Below are 20,544 nucleotides of genomic sequence, written 5' to 3'. Positions count from 1 at the left end.
TACCTCTCAGCTCCTAAACTCAATTCCACGATTGACGAAGGCCAATACACCTTACGCATTCTTAACCACAGAGTCAAACTGCGCTACTTTGAGTGTCCTACGGGCTCGGACGCCAAGATCCCTCTGATCCTCTGCACTGCCAAGAGTCTTACCATTAATACTATATTCTGCTATCATACTTGACCTACCAAAACGAACCACTTCACATTTATCTGGGTTGAACTCCATCTGTCACTACTCAGCCCAGTTTTGCATCCTATCAATGTCTCGTTGCACCCTCTGACAGCACTCAACACTATCCACAACACTCCAAACCTTCGTGTCATCAGCAAAATTACTAACCCATCCCTCCGCTTCCTCAACCAGGTCATTTACAAAAATCAGAAAGAGTAAGAGTCCCAGAACAGATCTCTGAGGCACACCACTGGTGACCGACCTCCATGCAGAATATGACCCGTCTACAACCACTCTGCCTTCTGTGGGCAAGCCAGTTCTGGACCCACAAAGCAATGTCCCCTTGGATCCCATGCCTCCTTACTTTCTCAATAAGCCTTGCATGGGGTACCTTATCAAATGCTTTGCTGAAATCCATATACATTACATCTACTGCTCTTCATTGATCAATGAGTTTAGTCACATCCTCAAAAAATTCAATCAGGCTCGTAAGGCACAACCTGACCTTGACAAAGCCATGCTGACTACTCCTAATCATATTATGCCTCTCTAAATGTTCATAAATCCTGCTTCTCAGGATCTTCTCCATCAACTCACTGGTCTATAATTTCCTGGGGTATCTCTACTCCCTTTCTTGAAAAAAAAACACAACAACATCCGCAACCCTCCAATCCTCCGGAACCTCTCCCATCCCCATTGATGATACAAAGATCATCGCCAAAGGCTGAGAAATCTCCTCCCTCACCTCCCACAGTACCCTGGGGTACATCTCACCCGGTCCCAGCAACTTATCCAACTTGATGTTTTCCAAAAGCTCCAGCACATACTCTTTCTTAATATCTACATGCTCAAGCTTTTCAGTCCTCTGTAAGTCATCCCTACAATCACTAAGATCCTTTTCCATAGTGAATACTGAAGTATTCGTTAAGTACCGCTGCTATTTCCTCCGGTTCCATACACACTTTCCCACTGTCACACTTGATAGGTCCTATTCTTTCATGTCTTATTCTCTTGCTCTTCACATACTTGCTTCACATACTTTCCTTAATTCTGCCCGCCAAGGCCTTCTCATTGCCCCTTCTGGCTCTCCTAATTTCCTTAAGCTCCTTCCTAGTAGCATAATCTTCTAGTCTCTAACATTACCAAGCTCCCTGAACCTTTTGTAAGCTTTTCTTTTCTTCTTGACTAGATTTATTACAGCCTTTGTACACCATGGTTCCTGTACCCTACCATAACTTCCCTGTCTCACTGGAACCTCCCTATACAGAACTCCACACAAATATCCCCTGAATATTTGCCACATTTCTTCCATACTTTTCTCTGAGAACATCTGTTTCCAATTTAAGCTTCCAATTTCCTGCCTGATAGCTTCATAATTTCCCTTACTCCAACTAAACACTTTTCTAACTCGTCTGTTCCTATCTCCCTCCAATGCTATTGTAAAGGAGATAGAATTATGATCACTATCTCCAAAATGCTCTCCCACTGAAAGATCTGACACCTGACTAGGTTCATTTCCCAATACCAAATCAAGTACAGCTTCTCCTCTTGTAGGCTTATCTACATATTGTGTAAAGAAACCTTCCTGAACACACCTAACAAACTCCACCCCATCTAAACCCCTTGCTCTAGGGAGATGCCAATTGATATTTGGGAAATTAAAATCTCTCATCATGACAACTCTGTTATTATTACACCTTTCCAGGAATCTGTTTCCCCATCTGCTCCTCAATATCTCTGTTACTATTGGGCAGCCTATATATTAAAAAAACACCCAGTAATGTTATTGACCCCCCTCCTGTTCCTAACCTCCACCCACAGAGACTCCATAGACAATCCCTCTTTTTTCACATCCTTTTCTGCAGCCATGACACTATCTCTGATCAACAGTGCCACGCCCCCCCACCTTTTTTGCCTCCCTCCCTGTCCTTCTGAAACATCTAAAACCTAGCACTTGAAGGAACCATTCCTGTCCCTGAGCCATCCAAGTCTATGTAATGGCCACCACATCATATTTCCAAGTACTGATCCACACTCTAAGCTCATCTGCTTTGTTCACAACACTCCTTGCGTTAAAGTAGACACATCTCAAACCTTCGGTCTGAGCGCGTCCCTTCTCTATCACCTGCCTATCCTCCCTCTCGCACTGTCTACAAGCTTTCTCTATCTGTAAGCCAACCTCCTGATCCCTAGTCTCTTCAGTTCAGTTCCCACCCACCCCCCCCCCCAACAATTCTAGTTTAAACTCTCCCCAGTAGCCTTAGCAAACCTCCCTGCCAGGATATTGGTCCCCTTGGGATTCAAGAGCAACCCGTCCTTCTTGTACAGGTCACATCTGCCCCAAGAGGTCCCAATGATCCAGAATCCCTGCCCCCTGCTCCAATCTGTCAGCCACGTATTTATCCTCCAACTCATCCTATTCCTTTCTCACTGTCATGTGGCACAGGCAGTAATCCCGATGTTACTACCTTTGCAGTCCTGCTTCTCAACTTCCTTCCTAACTCCCTGTAGTCTTTTTTCAGGACATCTTCCCTTCTCCTACCTATGTCATTGGTACCAATATGTACCACGACCTCTGGCTGTTCTCCCTCCCACCGCAGGATATCTTGGAATCGATCTGAAACATCCTGGACCCTGGCACCTGGGAGGCAAACTACCATCCAGTTTGTTGCACAAGACTCTACAAACCTGAAGCATCTCTGGATGAGGGGCAAGATCTATTCTGTTGTAACCATATCTGCATCTCCCCTAATGCAAGCCTGGCATGAAGCTAGCTGAACTGGCTACACAACTTAAGTCTTTAACTTCGGAAATGAAAAGAAAATAGATCAGCTTGTATCCACTCTCATGTTTTAGGCTACTGCAGTGGTGTCGAGGTGCTCCCACAATACTGGTCATCACACAGCTACAGTTTAAGAGTATATCACACGAGAACCTCAGATGGAAGGTCTTGCCGTTAGGTCCAGAATGCCCTTAGTCAGCAAGTTTTGCCTAGTGCCAGCTCCAGTGAAGGGCAACCGAATACAGAATCTGTATTGAGTACAGGTGGTGGGCTCCACCCAGTAAAATCAGCCTGCTGCATTGCAAATATTTGTAAACCCACCCCCCCACTTTCACATTCATCATAGCATCGACATGTTTGTTCACCTGCTCATCTTTTTCCATTCATACACTTTGCAACATTGAATAAACCAACTAACCAGGAGTGACCCCCCTCCCCCCAAAAAAAACTGGTTCAGAAATGAGCATCAATCCATTGTGAATGGGCCTCAAGTCAATTGACAAGATGCCATGTTCAAAATAAAACAAAATGTCAACTGCAATATTTTAAAAAAACAATTCAACTCACTATTTTATCATCAGTTCTCTGAGATGGCAGAGCTAGATACCGGACATTAAGCCTCTACATCTTCTCCACCTTCCTTCCACAATTCTTCACTTGCCCCCACCATTGCTCTCTCTCTGGTAATAAGTTCAAACAATGTACTCGACTGGAAGTCGAAGTGGCCAATTAAGTAAAATAAAGTGTTCCCTTTTGTTACAAGCACAATGTGGCTCCCCGAACTATCCGTGAAAAGTCTCTGCCTTATCCAGCACAGAGTGGCAAAGGCCAAACTAAGAGAGCTGCCTGGTATCGGGCCTGTTGCTCTCCAACACAGATGCTCCCCACACAAACAGTATAAAGTCGCTAATGCAAAAATTAAAATAAAGGATCTTCCATCCACATTCAGTACCTCACCTCACCCTAATCACTACGCATACAGGCTCCTTGGATCTACTTGGGCCTATCGGTTGAAAACCACTGGCTTAGCTTGTGGATCTCAGCATCATGAAGCAGTGAACATCCGTATCAGATACCATAATCACAATTATTTAACATGGATTTCTCTTACTTAAGTGATAAATAACTGATATGGCTAGATAAATCAATGGCAGCACTTATTATAGAGTTGAGAGATAAATGGCCTGAGCAGCAAAAGGTGGAGAGGGCAGGGCAGAAACTGAACAGCATGTGGAACAACAACAGGTAGCTGAAAAATGCAGTCAGAGCTATGGGGAGAGGCGAGTGTCACTTGCAATGCAAGACAGCACAGCCTGAACGGAGATATATTTAGTATATATTACACTGAAAAATATCATGAAGGTTGAAACGTAAAAATACTCAAACTAAATCCACATTATCCCTATCATGTCACAGAGCCACAAGCATAGTTCACGATGTGCCTCACTTACCTGTTCTGTGCAGTAAAGTTCTCCCTCTGTGGGTGAAGGTCACTATACACCACTCGGATTAGGTCATGCTGACTAAGTGCTCCTTCAGTCAGGGCCATGGAGCCTATGCTTGAAGGCTGAATTAACACAAGTAAAAAACATTCAGAAAGATTGTAGATTGACTTACTAGGCCAGTACGGGCAGTTCAAGAAACAGAATGTCGTTTTTTTTCTTTAATCTGTAAAGTTAAATGTTAATAGAGTTAGAACAGTACATCAGCCCACAATGTGGTGTCAACCATTTAAATTACCTCAAGATCAATCTAACCCTTCCCTCCCATACAGTGCTCCATTTTCTATTTCATCCATCTGCCTATCTAAGAGTTTCATTAATGTCTCTAATGCACCTACCACTCCTGGAAGCACGTTCCACACACCTACCACTATCTGTAAAAACCTACCCCTGACATCCTCCTCCTAACTTTCCTCCAAGCACCTTAAAGTTATTCCCCCTCAATTTATTGTTATATGGTTATATATGGTTATTAGCGAATATCCCCTTCTAGATGGTACAAGAGAGAAGCAATATCAGAATGCACTTTAAAGTATTACAGAAAGTGCAGAACAAGCAGTAATGTGCAATGCAAGGATTCTAAGGTCAGGAGTCCATCTATTGAACAAATGGACCATTCAACAGCCTTTTAAGTGGGACAGAAGCTGCCCTTAAGCCTGGTGATTGTGCTTTTGTATCTTCTGCCTGATGGGAAGTGGGAGAAGCAAAAATGTTTGGGATGGAAAAGATCTATGATGATGCTGGGTGTTTTATGAGGCAGTGAGAACTGCAGAAGTTGCAGAATGGCAACTGCTGTTGCCACAACACAGCAGTTTCTTGCAATCTCAGGCACAGCAGCTGCCATAACAAGCTGTGATGCATCCAGATAGGATGGTTTCTCTGGATGCATTGATAATTGGCGAGGGTCAACAAGGACATGTCGAATTTCATAGCCTCTGGAGAAAGTGGACCTGCCAGTGCGCTTTCTTGGCCGTGGCATCTACGTGGTTGAAGCACAGTAGCCGACTGGTGATGCAACTCTTCCCAGCAGTGGCAGGTATGCAGGTCCTTATCTATTGTCCTAGGTCACTGGGCAAATAAATGATGTGTCTAGTTAATGTGTTTTGTTTCTTATTATAAAAGCAATGGGCTTAGCAAACGTTAATAAATTATATAGTGCCTTTGAAGAGAAAGGTACTCATTGGATAGGAGGCACTCCTTGATCCCAACACAATTACAAGACCTTAAAATCAATAAAACACTGCACGGTTACTGTACTGTTAAGGTTCCATTAACAGGCTAGGAACAGAATACCAAGGGTAAATCTACTGCTTCTCTTAAAAATACTGCCATGGGATTTTCTTTGTGAATGTTAACGCTTCATCTGAAATAGCCCAGCACCTACTCAATTTTGCACTGAAGTCTTAGCCTATATATTATGATGCTCAGATGTCTAGAGTAATCTTGAATACAACTTCTGAAGTACGGTGTGAGGGTGTAACAGTTGTACAAATTTTAAGATTTATTAGCAATCATTTATATTGTATCAAAACATAAACCAGAAACAGATAATTCTGCATAAAAGCAGTAGATAAGAAACAAAAGCAGGAAAAGAAGATTTGGCCTCAGATACCTATACTGCCATGACACAACTCATCATTCAACTTGGTGCCACTTTCTGGTACTGATCCAGGTCCCTTAATATTGAAAAATCCATTGATCTCTAATCTAATCAGCAACTGAGCCTCTCCAGCCCTTCAGTACAGAATTGCATAATTATGGATGACAATTTCCCTCTCATCTCGGATCCTGGTCCCCATGCCCCAGCAGGGAAAACTCACATCTACTCTGCCAAACCCCTCAAGAGTTCTGTATGTTTTAACCTTCCATTCTTGAGACTACATACCAAATTTGCTTATTTCTGATTCCTGGAATTGTGGGTTTGTCATGAATCTGAATAACCTTTACCACACTCCCTCTAATCACAAGTCCTTCCTTTAGTGGGGACACCAGATGGACACTCTTTTCTAGATGCAATCTTACCAAGATCCCATATAATGGAAATAAGACAGTTAAATTATTGTATCCACATCCTCTTTTAATGAAGAGCAAAATACTGCTCATCTTTCCAATTACTTATGTACCTACATGGTACCTTTCTGCAATTAACACACAAACACAGGGATCCTTCTGACTATCAGCAACTTTCAATTTGTCATGACTTTCTACTAAAGTTGTTGACCTTATAACTTTCCACATTATATTCCATCTACTAAATCCTTCCTATTCACTTACTAGTTCAAATACCTTTGAAACCTTTCTGCATTGCCACCTAGCCTTGTATCAGTAGCTGCAGATAACAAAATACTTAGAACTGTGAGGTTTGCAAGGATATCCTGAGGTTTTGAAAAGGAACTATGACCTAAAAGGGCTAAATGGATTGTCCTCAGATCGTACAGCACAGCCTGAAGCATATTGTTAGTAAAGAAAATCTTAACTGCTGAGTAAATTATTTAATTGAAGATTTAAGTGTTCTCATTAAACAAACACCAGGGCAGAAGCAATATATGGAGTCAGCTACAATTTCATTGGATAGCAGAAATATTAGCCTTCTCCATCTGCATTTTGGCCAATAGTACACTTCCTGCGAACCCCCAGAATTTGTGTAGTTCCTTGAAATCAATCATCCTTACCAACCACACTCCTTGAAGTCCGAGTCAATGGGAAGATACTGTACATTCCACACAGGAGATGGCAACTCTCCAATTAACCAGATAATGAGAATATCCACTGGGATCAACCAGGCTTATCCTGAAACTTGGTCATGCATGAACTTCCCATATCAGCTCTCTGGACAGCGATGAATCGTAACAAAGACTTCTCACTCTTGTCAAGACTTGCTGAGACCAATCATTACATACCAAATACCATAGTTACAGAAGCATAGCCACACAATTTCCAAGGAGATTAGATCATCTGTTTCATTTCGAGGAAATTTCAAGTTTCCAAATTCTCAACAAACATGAAGCTGTGGCATTGAGTGCACAATTTTTACATCACTGAGATCTCCAGGAACATGAAGGAAGTGAATGATGGCATCACAAGAAGGCACTCACCTCATGATATACTGATGGCTTGGACAGTGACGGGATTGTAAAAGACAGGACCTTATTGTTTCCATCTCTATCCACTATCTCCTGTGAGGAAATAAAGTGCATTATACTAACTTCCATTTTGACTAAAATTATTAATTATTACTAAATTGAATAAAAGCTTGAGGGCTTAAAATGACTGGGACATAGGAACAGATCCCAAATCTAGTCTGACCACTTGCTGTGAACCTGATAAAGCTTAATCATGTCTGTCACAATAGCACAATCCAGTGTCCCATCACCCCCAAAAACAAGCCAGCTTAAACAGGAAAGCACATACTGAAGGGAGGCATACTTCAGAGAATCATGCAGAGGCTATTATAAGGAAAAAATGAGAATGACAGAAGGATAGAAATAAATGAATGTGAAAATAAAAGAATGATTACGAGCACAGATGTGGAAGAGAAGGACAGAGAACAGAGATAAAAAGTACAGGTTGAGTACCCATTATCTGAAATTCCAAAATGAGAACTTCCAAAATCCAAAGGTTTTTTGAGCACAGACATGACATTACAAATGGAAAATTCCTTGGTGATGTGCAGATGTGTGTGCACCACAGACAGTTCTGAGGAGTGACCACAAGTAATGAACAAAAGTTAATGGAAAAAAAAGGTAAATACTGCACAAGGTGAAAAATGAAGATCTTGAGCCTGTATTGAAAGAATGGATTTGTCAGCATCACAGTAAAAAATGCCACTGATCATGAAACAAGCAATGATTTATCACAATGAATGGAAAATTGAAGGCAATTGTTCATGCACAAAATTATTAAAATATAGAAAACTAACCCCCCCCCCCGCCATCATAGTTGCTGTGGAACGGGCGGGGCTGTTTGAAATCAACAGCAGATATGAAGCCAATCACAGTACCGGAACCCGGTAGTAGATGAGTAGATAGCAGTCATTCAACTCAAACAGTCTGTAGAGGACCCAGCTCCATCACATCAGACTGTGTTCCGACTGTGGACTGATCACTCTGTATGCTCCATACCAGCTGTACACAAACTGTACATGTAATGCAAATGATTTGATCTTTCGACTTGGGTTCCAGCCCCAAGCTCTCTCTCATTGCATACATGCAAGTATTCCAAAATCCAAAATAAATAAATAATTCAGAAATCTGAAACACTTCCAGCTCCAAGTATTTCAGATAAGGGATGTTCAACATGAAGATTTGCATTCACTTCACTGAAATGAACAGGGAAGGCTGACACAAACAATACTACAACTAAAAACCTACTGCATGGCAACACTGAGCTGAACAGTTCATTATTTTGGTTAAAATGTGCCAGCTGAAGACTTGGCAGAATTTCTCACAGAGCACAGCTCCAGGTCAAGACCCACAGGTCTGAGCCAAAAACATTTCTAATTTTATTCATGTTAAAAATGCTACAGGTGACTTCAAGTTAGCCACAGGCTGACATAGCATCAACACCAGGCAGGGTGGTCCCTGATTTCACACGGCAATTATATACTGCCAGGTCAATATGTTGATGCGAAGATGGAAGCAAAATAAGATTCTAAGAATGAGGATAGAGTGGGGAAAAAGTAATACTGATTCTTTCCCTTTTCAAACACTTACCTGAGGTTTTTTTAAAATTTAAATCAGAAGCTAAAGTTTCAATTTTGTATTTGTAATGCCACATGACAAAGTTTCTTCTAATGTTCTGTATTCACTATTCCAGATCATACCTACTACTCACCTAGTCTCAAACCAGGTGTTCAGTGACACAACCCAACCTTCTCACCAGACCAGTACAAGTCCCTGTTCTTTCTATTGAAGGGATGAATCTTAAAGGCAAGGCTCATCTCCCCTCTTGTGATCAATATTTACTCAATCAACCTATACATTTCATTGATCAGTCTAGTTCATTCTGTTCAATATACAGCTACAGGAGTACTTACTTGGCATACAAAATGTTTTGGAATGCACCAAGATTGTGAAAGACATTACTTAAATACAAAACAAAACAGAATGAAGGGTTATCATGAACTTCTAGCTGAGAAAGAGTTTGAGATCTTCAATCTTAAAAAAGTTTCTTCCCCCAAGTAGTTTACCTCATCAGGTCCCCCACTACTTCTATTAACTCAGTCACTGCAATACACCATCAGCACTTTAAACTACTTTTTATAATGCAATTTAAATTATATATAATTTGCAGAACAAACAATGGGCTGAATAGCCCAAATCTGTTCCAATGTCTTATGTATTACACAAATTTTATTCCATATCTGTACTTTAAGTTCTAACTTTATTTTTACATCATTCTCCATTTTGACAATTGTTGAATGTTCTGTTTTTTGCACGTCATGCCAACACACCACTACAAATTCCTAATATTTGTAAATGTATATGGTGAATAAACTTAACCTTTGATCTTTTGACTGAACAAGCTATTGCTGTTTGCCAAGAAAGATTATATTGGGGCGGATGGACTCTATCTACACATGCTGTGTATTTACAAGATGCTTTCTTATCCAAAGCAAACAGCTATTACCCAAAGCAACACACACACACACACACACAAAATGCTGGAGGAACTCAGGTCAGGTAGCATCTATGCAAGGGAATAACCAGTTGATATTTCAGGCTAAAACCCTTCTTTCAGACTTGAAAGAAAGGGGGAAGACACCAGAATAAAATGGTAGGGGAAGGGGAAAGGATGGCTAGAAGGTGATAGGTGAAGCTAGGTGGGCTGGAAAGATAAAGGGCAGGAGAGGGAGGAATCTGTTAGGAGTGGAGAGTGGACCATAGGAGAAGAGGAAGAAGGTTTGGGGGAGGGGTGGAGAAAGAGACCCAATGAGAGAAGATAGGCAGGTGAAAGTGATCACAATTCTATCTCCTTTACCATAGCTTTGGAGAGGGATAGGAACAGACAAGTTAGGACAGCGTTTAATTGGAGTAAGGGGAAATATGAGGCTATCAGGCAGGAACTTGGAAGCATAAATTGGAAACAGATGCTCTCAGGGAAACATACAGAAGAAATGTGGCAAATGTTCAGGGGATATATGCGTGGGGTTCTGCATACATACAGACCAATGAGACAGGGAAAGAATGGTAGGGTACAGGAACCGTTAAGTACAAAAGCTTTTGTAAATCTAGTCAAGAAGAAGAGTTTACAAAGATTTTTTTAAAAATTGGTAATGACAGATCTAGAAGATTATAAGGCTAGCAAGAAGGACCTGAAGAATGAAATTAGGAGAGCCAGAAGGGGCCATGAGAAGGCTTTGGTGGACAGGATTAAGGAAAACACCAAGGCATTCTACAAGTATGTGAAGAGCAAGAGGATAAGACGTGAGAGAATAGGACCTATCAAGTGTGAAAGTGGAAAAGTGTGTATGGAACCAGAGGAGATAACAGAGGTACTTAAAGAATACTTTGCTTCAATATTTACTACAGAAAAGGATCTTGGCGATTGCAGGGATGACTTACAGCAGACTGAAAAGTTTGAGCATGTAGATATTAAGGAAGAGGATGTGCTAGAGCATTTGGAAAGCATCAAGTTGGATAAGTCACTGGGACCAGACGAGATGTACTCCAGGCTACTGTGGGAGGAGATTGCTGAGCCTCTGGTGATGATCTTTGCATCATAAATGGGGATAGGAGAGGTTCCGGAGGATTGTAGGGTTACAGATGTTGTTCCTTTATTCAAGAAAGGGAGTAGAGATAGACCAGGAAATTATAGATCAGCGAGTCTTACTTCAATGGTTGGCAAGTTGATTGAAGAGATCCTGACAAGCAGGATTTTTGAACATTTAGAGAGGCATAATATGATTAGGAATAGTCAGCATGGCTTTGTCAAAGGCAGGTCATGCCTTACGAGCCTGACTGAATTTTTTGAGGATGTGACTAAACACATTGATGAAGGAAGAGCAATAAATGTAGTGTATATGGATTTCAGCAAGGCATTTGATAAGGTACCCCATTCAAGGCTTACTGAGAAAGTAAGGAGGCATGGGATCCAAGGGGACGGACATTGCTTTGTGGATCCAGAACTGGGTTGCCCACAGAAGGCAAAGAGTGGTTATAGACGGGTCATATTCTGCATGGAGGTCGGTGACCAGTGGAGTGCCTCAGGGATCTGTTCTGGGACCCTTACTCTTTGTGATTTTTATAAGTGACCTGGATGAGGTAGTGGAGGGATGGGTTAGTAAGCTTGCTGATGACACAAAGGTTGGGGATGTTGTGGATAGTGTGGAGGGCTGTCAGAGGTTACAGCGGAACATTGATAGGATGCAAGACTGGGCTGAGAAGTGGCAGATGAAGTTCAACCCAGGTAAGTGTGAGGTGGTTCATTTTGGTAGGTCAAATATGATGGCAGAATATAGTATTAACGGTAAGACTCTTGGCAGTGTGGAGGATCAGCGGGATCTTGAGGTCCAAGTCCATAGGACACTATATGCTGCTGCGCAGGTTAAAATTGTGGTTAAGAAAGCATGAGGTGCATTGGCTTTCATTAATTGTGGAATTGAGTTTAGGAGCTGAGAGGTAATGTTGCAGCTATATAGGACCCTGGTCAGACCCCACTTGGAGTACTGTGCTCTGTTCTGGTTGCCTCACTAAAGGAAGTGGAAGCCATAAAAAGGGTGCAGAGGAGATTTACAAGGATATTGCTTGGTTTGAGGAGCATCCCTTATGAGAATAGGTTGAGTGAACTCTTGGAGCGATGGAGGATAAGAGGTGACCTGATATAGGCGTACAAGATGATGAGAAGCATTGATCGTGTGGATAGTCAAAGGCTTTTTCCCCCAGGGCTGAAATGGCTAGCACGAGAGGGCACAGTTGTAAGGTTCTTGGAAGTAGGTACAGAGGAGATGTCAGGGGTAAGTTTAAAAAAAAAATGCAGAGAGTGGTGACAGCGTGGAATGGGTTGCAGGCAACAGTGGTGGGGGTGGAAACGATAGGGTCTTTTAAGAGTCTCCTGGATAGGTTCATGGACCTTAGAAAAATAGAGGGCTATGGATAATTGTAGAAAATTTCTAAAGTAAAGAAATGTTTGACACAGCTTTGTGGACCGAAAGGCCTGTATTGTGCCGTAGGTTTTCTATGTTTCTAAAAGAGGTAGAGGTCAGAGTAGGGAATAGAAAAGGGAAGGGGGTGAGGGAAACTTTTTATAAAAAAAAACCAGAAGAAGAAATCGACATTCATGCCATTAGGTTGGAGGGTAACCAGATGAAATACAAGATGTTGCTCCTCCACCCTGAGGGTGGCCTCATCTTGTGCCAAAATAAGGCCATGGAGCAACATGTCAGAGTAAGAATGGAAATTGAAATTAAAATATTTGGCCAGTGGGAAGTTTGACTTTTGGCGGAATGAGCAGAGGTGCTCAATGGAGTGCTCAATGCTCCAGTTTACAAAGGGTCTCACCAATGTCAAGGAGGCTGCTTTGGGAGCATCGGACACAATAAACTACCCCAACAGATTTGCAGTGGAAGTTTTGCCTTACCTGGAAGGACTGCTTAGGCCCCTGAAAGGAGGAGTGGGAGGAGGTGAATGGGCAGGTGTAGCACCTTGGCCACTTACAAGGATAAGTGTCAGAAGGAGGGAGATTAGTGGAGAGGGACAATTAGACAATAGTATTGTGGAGGGAGCGATCCCTACAAAAAGCAGAAGTAGTTGGGGGGTGGGAAGAGGTAAAGACATGTTTGGTGGTAGGATCTGTTCGGAGATGGCAGAAGGTGCGGAGGATGATGTCCCTTTGACTCTTCGCTTGTTGCCCATATGTGCACACAGTGGGTGGGCTGGTTACGTAGACATTCTAAAAGGGAGGAAGATGCATCACAGTGTCTTCCATCACAAAATGAATAACAGTGTGACAGGCTGGAGCTGGCATAATCACTATCCAGATGCTAAACATCACACAAGCAGATTTGTTTTTAAGCCTCTAATCTCTGGCAGAGGACTTACAACAAACAACCAAGTTCTTTATGAGGCTCCTTAATTATTAAGAGCTTTGACCTATTTGTGAATTCTAATTTTGATTATTACTCAAAGGCTGAAAGTGCTTTAAGTAATTAGAATAAAACTAGTGACTTAAAGAACATCAAATACAACAGTATCATACAGGCACTTTGGCCCATTACAGTGTGCTGTCCTTTAACCTAATTCAAGATCAATGTAAACAGAACATAACAATCTGAACAATTCAAAACTAGGCTGGCAAGAGTGGTCAATTAGCCAGTGTAAGACCAGATACTACATCTTCAATATATGATAAAAACGTGCTTTTATAAATGTTTGAAGAAATAATTCACAACTAATAACGGATGCATTTTCCACTGAGTAAAGGACACAAGGAGAAAGTGAAATAATGATCAAAGGATTTCAAAGATACAAAATAATGGAGTTTCATAATCTTTGTACAAGGTATAGCAAGGATTGAGAATTTAGTGCAGAATAACAAAGAAATTTGGAAGAAAGGGAAGTGATAGTATACCAACAATAAATAAGACCCTTGATAGTTGTGCAGAAACAAAAAAACAATTACATTAAATCTACAGGAGAAATTACAAAGGGAAAATACAGAAAGAGGAAAGATGTTTTTCAAGATGGAAGACAAACATTCTAGAAAGGGTAGGAAACCGGGTTTTACTTAAGAACAAACAAAATTAAGGAAAAAGCAGAAATGGAAAAAGGGGGAGAAAAGATCTATAAACTAATTAACCTGATACCAGTGATATTTTTTTAAAAATTAGAAATATTCAGAAGCATTTGAAAAATCATGATATGATTTGGCACAGCTGGATGCACACAAGTGAAATTTTATTTGACAAGTATTTTGAATTTCTAATGAGGAAACCAACAGTTGATATACATTTGAATTTTCAGAAAGTTTTAACTAAAAGCTGCCAATTTAATTATTATTACACAAAATTAAGGATGATTAGATCAATTTTTAATACATATTATTCTTAAACTACATTTTGACTTAATTAAACAGGCTGCTTTGAGATGACTGGTAATTACTTGTGGTATCTATGTGTTAACTATTGAGGTTGTGACCAAACAACACACACAAAATGCTGGTGGAACAGGCCAGGCAGCATCTATAAGGAGAAGCACTGTCGACGTTTCGGGCCGAGACCCTTCGTCAGGACTAACTGAAAGGTGAGATACTAAGAGATTTGAAAGTAGTGGGGGGAGGGGGAAATACGAAATGATAGGAGAAGACAGGAGGGGATGGGATGAAGCTAAGAGCTGGAAAGGTGATTGGCAAAAGTGATACAGAGCTGGAGAAGGGAAAGGATCATGGGATGAGAGGCCTCGGGAGAAAGTGGGGAGGGGGGGAGCACCAGAGGGAGATGGAGAACAGGTAGAGTGATGGGCAGAGAGAGAGAAAAAAAAACTAAATATGTCAGGGATGGGGTAAGAAGGGGAGGAGGGGCATTAACGGAAGTTAGAGAAGTCAATATTCATGCCATCAGGTTGGAGGCTACCCAGCCAGTATACAAGGTGTTGTTCCTCCAACCTGAGTGTGGATTCATCTTGACAGTAGAGGAGGCCATGGATAGACATATCAGAATGGGAATGAGACGTGGAATTAAAATGTGTGGCCATTGGGAGATCCTGCTTTCTCTGGCAGAATAAGCGTAGGTGTTCAGTGAAACGGTCTCCCAGTCTGCGTCGGATTTCACCAATATATAAAAGGCCACACCGGGAGCACCGGACACAGTATACCACACCAGCCGACTCACAGGTGAAGTGTCGCCTCACCTGGAAGGACTGTCTGGGGCCCTGAATGGTGGTGAGGGAGGAAGTGTAAGGGCAGGTGTAGCACTTGTTCCGCTTACAAGGATAAGTGCCAGGAGGGAGATCGATGGGAAGGGATGGGGGGGGGGGGGGGGGGAAGAACAAGTGGACAAGGAAGTCGCATAGGGAGCGATCCCTGCGAAAAGCAGAAGGGGGGGGGAAGAGGGAAAGATGTGCTTGGTAGTGGAATCCCATTGGAGGTGGTGGAAGTTATGGAGAATTATACGTTGGACCTGGAGGCTGGTGGGGTGATAGGTGAGGACACGGGGAACCCTATCCCAAGTGGGGTGGTGGGCGGATGGGGTGAGGGCAGATGTGCGGGAAATGGGGAGATATATGACCAAGATTGGTGCCCAAGCATCAACCAAAAATGGCCAATGTCAATGATCTAAACCAGCAGACAAAATATTCTGTAACCAGGATTGCTGACAATAGGTGGAAAATGAACAAAGTGTATACAAAACAAATTGAAAAGGATTATAGACACATTAATGGAAGGAAACTGATGATGAAATGTTAAGTTATGATCAAAACAAAAACTAAATGTATGGCAGAGGACTGGAAAACATTAGCATTAGGGTTCTGGTAACATGTCTACAAGTCAAAGTTTATACCCACCAAATAGGAAAAAACAAGGTATATTTGTCTTCAGCAGCAAACCATCAGATCTAAAAATAAATATAACTTACTGGAATTATTATGGGGTCATTCTCAGCCAGTTAGAACTGAAACAAGGAATTTTAAAAAGTTGCAAATTCTGTGAATATGATACTCAAGGGCTGCTAATCCTCATTGGATTAGTGTCACACCCACTGATCTGGAAAGTGCGAAGTGAAGTTCAAAGCAATTAACTTCAGGCCACTTCCTCCAGCTGCAGAGCTAGTTAGTGGCAAAGTCTCAGGATAAACAATTCGCAAAGGAGAATTTCCTCTTTAAAAGAAATCAAAGGGTTGTGAATATTTGGAACTTCCCACCCCACAAGCTTGTGGATACTCAATTATAGAACATATTCAAGGCCGAACAGTAAAGTTCTTGGGTACCAAGGAAAATGTAAGCAATGCACGACAGTGAAGCTAAAAATCTTATGATGGGTCGAGATAGTCATATCCCTATTGCTGCTCTCACTTCTTACAAATTAAAGAGGAAGTGCAACACGAGATAATAAACTGATGGGGCCCATCCAAGACTGATTTGCTGGCCCGTTCCTTTACTCCAACCTTCTGCAATTTAACATGCTGCTTCTGTGATATAACAGACTGGTCTCGTGGTGTTACTATTATGCAGCACACTGCAACATTGTGATTTGACAGCCAGTTTCAAGAGTGTAAAGCAGACCCCTCATGCCACATTACAGGTCCTGATTAATGGAAGGCAAAATAGACTCTACAAAATTCTAAAATAGCAGCAGACTCCAACTATAGCTGATTTCAATCAGTCCCAAGGGGCTACCAAGCCCCTTATTATCATCAAATATTTGCGTAATTGTTCAAGTGCAGGTCATGTTTCATATGATACAAATACAATTTGATTATATGGATACACTGATCATTGTTAGCATTTATTATTGAGTAAAATACAAGTGGAGAGATGATTTATACTGTGCAAGTGTTCTAGGCTTACAGTCATCAGGCCTGGCAGTACAATGTCAACAGGTGAGGTGAATGCTGCTGGAAGAAAGCTTTAGTCCTTCAACACCCTTCTTGGATAGCTGCATCGTTTTTCCTTTCTCCCTTCTGAACCCCAGCTTTTACTGTCGCTGGGGGTTGTTACGGGTGGAACACAAGCAGCTAGATGGTAATAGATTTTAAATAATTTAATTCTTACCAGCCAGAGAATCTTGACTACGTCAATAATAAAACAAAGAACAATCATGTTTAAAAAGGTGCTTCTAACATAAGCAACACACAACTGTAAATCCAGCCACTGTATATTAAGTCACTCCTCCAGTGAAAGAGTGGATGGTTCTGAGTTGAGTTCTTGTTTTTTTTCCCTGTTTTTAATCCTTCATCTCTCTTTAATGAAGAGAGACCCCACCCCCCCCCATAACAAACTCACCAGATTGTAGATACCAAGTAGCAAAGCTTCAATGCAGCCATTGCAATGTCTCTCTCTGCTTGATGTGATGCGCAAATATCCCCAGATCAGTTCAGGCAAAAACTGGAGTGTAAACCTCTTTAGTTTCACCTCAGAGCTCCGATACAACTCAAATAGCTGATGACAGACAGGTTCCAATAACTGCAGACAGAGCAAGGAGAGAAGTAGAAACAGCACACCATTCTAGGCCTCACCAATTCCTCCCCATTGTCCACTCCTGTCCCACCCCTCCCCCCCAACCACCCACCTTGCCCCAATCCACAGCACTGACCTCATTGCTGGGGTCCTGGATGACTTTGTACAGAGCTGGCACTATTGTATTGTTCTGGTGGAGGGTTGCTGCATAAGTGGATATCTGAGTTTCAGGGACAGTCTGTCAAAAGGCAAAGGGGAAGTGATTGTGGACACAGTGAAGCAGGTGAGGGTGGACACTGGTACTATTACATTCATACCACAGGTTAGTTGTTTTCACTCAGAGGGTTAATACACAATTACAATTATAGAACAAGTCTAAACTCAAACTGCTGTCAATTATCCATGTCTTCCACATAATTATTATTTAGCAAAATGACAGATAGAATTACTGCTTGTCACTGCTGTAACCATTGAATGAAAGGCAATGCCAGCACCAAGTAATTTCATGAAACATCAAGATCAATTCTAACGTTATGTCACACTGCTGTCATTCCTCGGACAGTACTTCAGAAACCACATAGTGTACAAAGACAGCAGTGTATCAGGAACAACACAATAGAACTGGGAATAGGAAATAAACAGACAGGAAGGATACCTCTCCACTCAGTGCTTAAGGAAAAGTGTGTCGCTATGGAAGCAGATTTCTCATTTATTGTGGACATGGAATCTGTGAATAAACTCTTTGTTCAGTTAACTGCAGTGCAGGAGCTTGGAATTGGTTTTCAAAGACACCCAGGGGAACTTTCAAGTTCTGACAAAGTGGTAACAGCAAGAACTTCTAAGTGGAATTGAAAGTAACCTTACCTTGAATTGGGAGAGCCAGTCCTCCACAACCCCTCTGTCAGAGTCCAGCATCTTTTCAATCCTCACTTCCAGTTACCTACAAAGTTAGTTAAGCTTTAATTACGTGTAATCAGAAACGTCATGCCATGAATAACTTTTAAATTGCTCACTTGCAATCCAGTAGCCAAATATCTCAGTTTACTGACAAGTCCACCTTTAAGATCACCTATTGTCATTCTTCAATACACAAATGCAAAGGAGAACAAAATTATTGTTACTCTGGATCAATGCAGCATAAATAAAAAACAAAAAAAACACACTATATAAACAGCAATCCTATAAAGCACAATGCAGAAATAACTACTGTATGCATAAACCGATTGGATGTACATAGTGACATTAGGTGATGTGCATATAGTGGTGGTGGGGTGGGTTAACGGATGGCAGTGTTGATCAGTCAGATGGCCTGAGGAATGGAGAAGAAAGTGTCATGTTCCTCACATGGATGCTGATGGCAGTGGAACAAAGTCCACAAACAGGGTGGGTGGAATCCTTCATGATACTGGATCTTTTTCTAGCACCTTTCTTTCTACATGTCCTTGTGGCAGGTTGACCCATGCCAGTGATGCGTTGGACAGTTTTAACTACCCACCATAGAACCCTCCGGTACACTGTTGTGCACTTTCCGTACCACACAGCCGTACAACATGTTAGGATGCTCTCAAATGCGTATCTGTACAAGGTTCTGAGTATTCACGCACATAATCCAGCTCCTTCCAGCCTCCTCAAAGTAGAGATGCTGGTGAGCTTTCTTAACTGCGAAGAATGTTCTTGGGCCATGAGGGGTTGTGTGAGATGTGCACTCGCAAGAGTTTGAAACAGCTCACAATTTCCACTGTTGTGTTGCCAATGTGAAAAGGCCTATAACTGTTGGGATCTCTGATAACCTTGTCTAAAGGAGTAAGACAATAATAGGTGAAATGAATCAGAAAGACATTAGCAATGTGGAGAACCGTAAAGCCATTCACGTTAGATCCAAGAAAATTTCAAGCAATTGATGAAGGGAGATATGACAGGCCATGTACAAACATTAGTAACAGCTGGGAACAGGACATGAATGCAAATTTAGCAAGAGTGAGCAGAAAAGGAGCTGGTCAGTTACAATGCAAAAAACAAATGTTAAGGCAATGTTTCATAACACAAAGGCTGGATACATCCAACGAGGAACAAAAATTCCAAGAGGTGGATTCACCATGGCTAAGTAATAAAACCAAAGACAAATAGCACTCAATAAACTGGACAAAATACAAAACCAAAGATGTCTAAAAGATTAACAAGGAGAAAATATTACACAAGATAGAGTTAACCAGAGATGTCAAAACAGTTAATGAGTTTCTATTGATTTTCAGTGTGTTGGTCACCTGGAAATAGAATGTATAGAATTAATGGAAAATTAGGAATAAGGAGCTGAATTAAACCGTTTTTAAAAAAAAAACACAAGATCCTGATGTGGACTGACATTAGTGGAAGCAGAGAGCATGTTTCCTCTTGCATGCAGATCTACAATCAGGGGCCACCATTAAAAGATGAAATCTACCAAGTATTTTCCTTTTGGTGGGTTGCAAAACTTTGCAAGTCTTCTCTTTAAAAAGGGCAGTAGAAGTGGAAACTTTAAAAATAAATTATTGAAAATCAAAGGGGCAAAATGTTACCATGAATACACAGGAATGTGGAGTTGAGATCAGCCAAGATCTTATTAAAAGGCAGAATTTGCTCGAGGGATCCTAATGACCACCAAAGCACTCAATCATTAAATATTCTTTTATGATACGAGAGTCTTCAACTCAAGAAGCTTATACTATGTTGGTAGTATTAACGCTTAGGTTAAAGGTTTTCCGCTCTCCTGGAGACAAGCATTCAGGCTCACTCTGAAGCAGATCAACAGCAGATGGTTAAAACTAGAAAAGGTCATCCACCTCACCATTCATCTGCTTTTTGCAGATAACTCTACATTAAGCTCAAACTCCTCTCAGGAATTGTGATGAACAAGTTCAATGATCTATGCAACAGGTTTTGCATGCCAATTAATATCAAATGAACAGTTGTCACCAACACCACAGACAAAAACTACAAC

At 41.5% G+C, this 20,544-nt stretch overlaps 1 protein-coding gene across 4 annotated transcripts in view; it reads right to left on the bottom strand.

Moving 5' to 3' along the window:
* The window catches only part of LOC140728231 (hyccin 2-like), a 48,336-nt gene that overhangs the window by 17,990 nt on the left and 9,802 nt on the right, over positions 1 to 20,544 (bottom strand). For 3 of the 4 annotated variants that reach the window (XM_073046667.1, XM_073046670.1, XM_073046668.1), the window contains exons 2-6: positions 18,432 to 18,507; positions 17,704 to 17,805; positions 17,394 to 17,573; positions 7,554 to 7,634; positions 4,408 to 4,523 (exon numbers count right to left, since the gene is read on the bottom strand). In XM_073046667.1, coding sequence (XP_072902768.1) covers positions 4,408 to 4,523; positions 7,554 to 7,634; positions 17,394 to 17,573; positions 17,704 to 17,805; positions 18,432 to 18,482 — 530 coding nt within the window. In that variant the 5' untranslated portion in view covers positions 18,483 to 18,507. The remainder of the gene's footprint in view (positions 1 to 4,407; positions 4,524 to 7,553; positions 7,635 to 17,393; positions 17,574 to 17,703; positions 17,806 to 18,431; positions 18,508 to 20,544) is intronic. The other variant, XM_073046669.1, reaches the window with a different exon arrangement.

The sequence above is a fragment of the Hemitrygon akajei genome, chromosome 5, assembly GCF_048418815.1.
Source record: "Hemitrygon akajei chromosome 5, sHemAka1.3, whole genome shotgun sequence".
Taxonomy (NCBI): domain Eukaryota; kingdom Metazoa; phylum Chordata; class Chondrichthyes; order Myliobatiformes; family Dasyatidae; genus Hemitrygon; species Hemitrygon akajei.
Note: the sequence above shows the minus strand (reverse complement) of the source record. Positions and strands in the feature narration are given on the sequence as shown.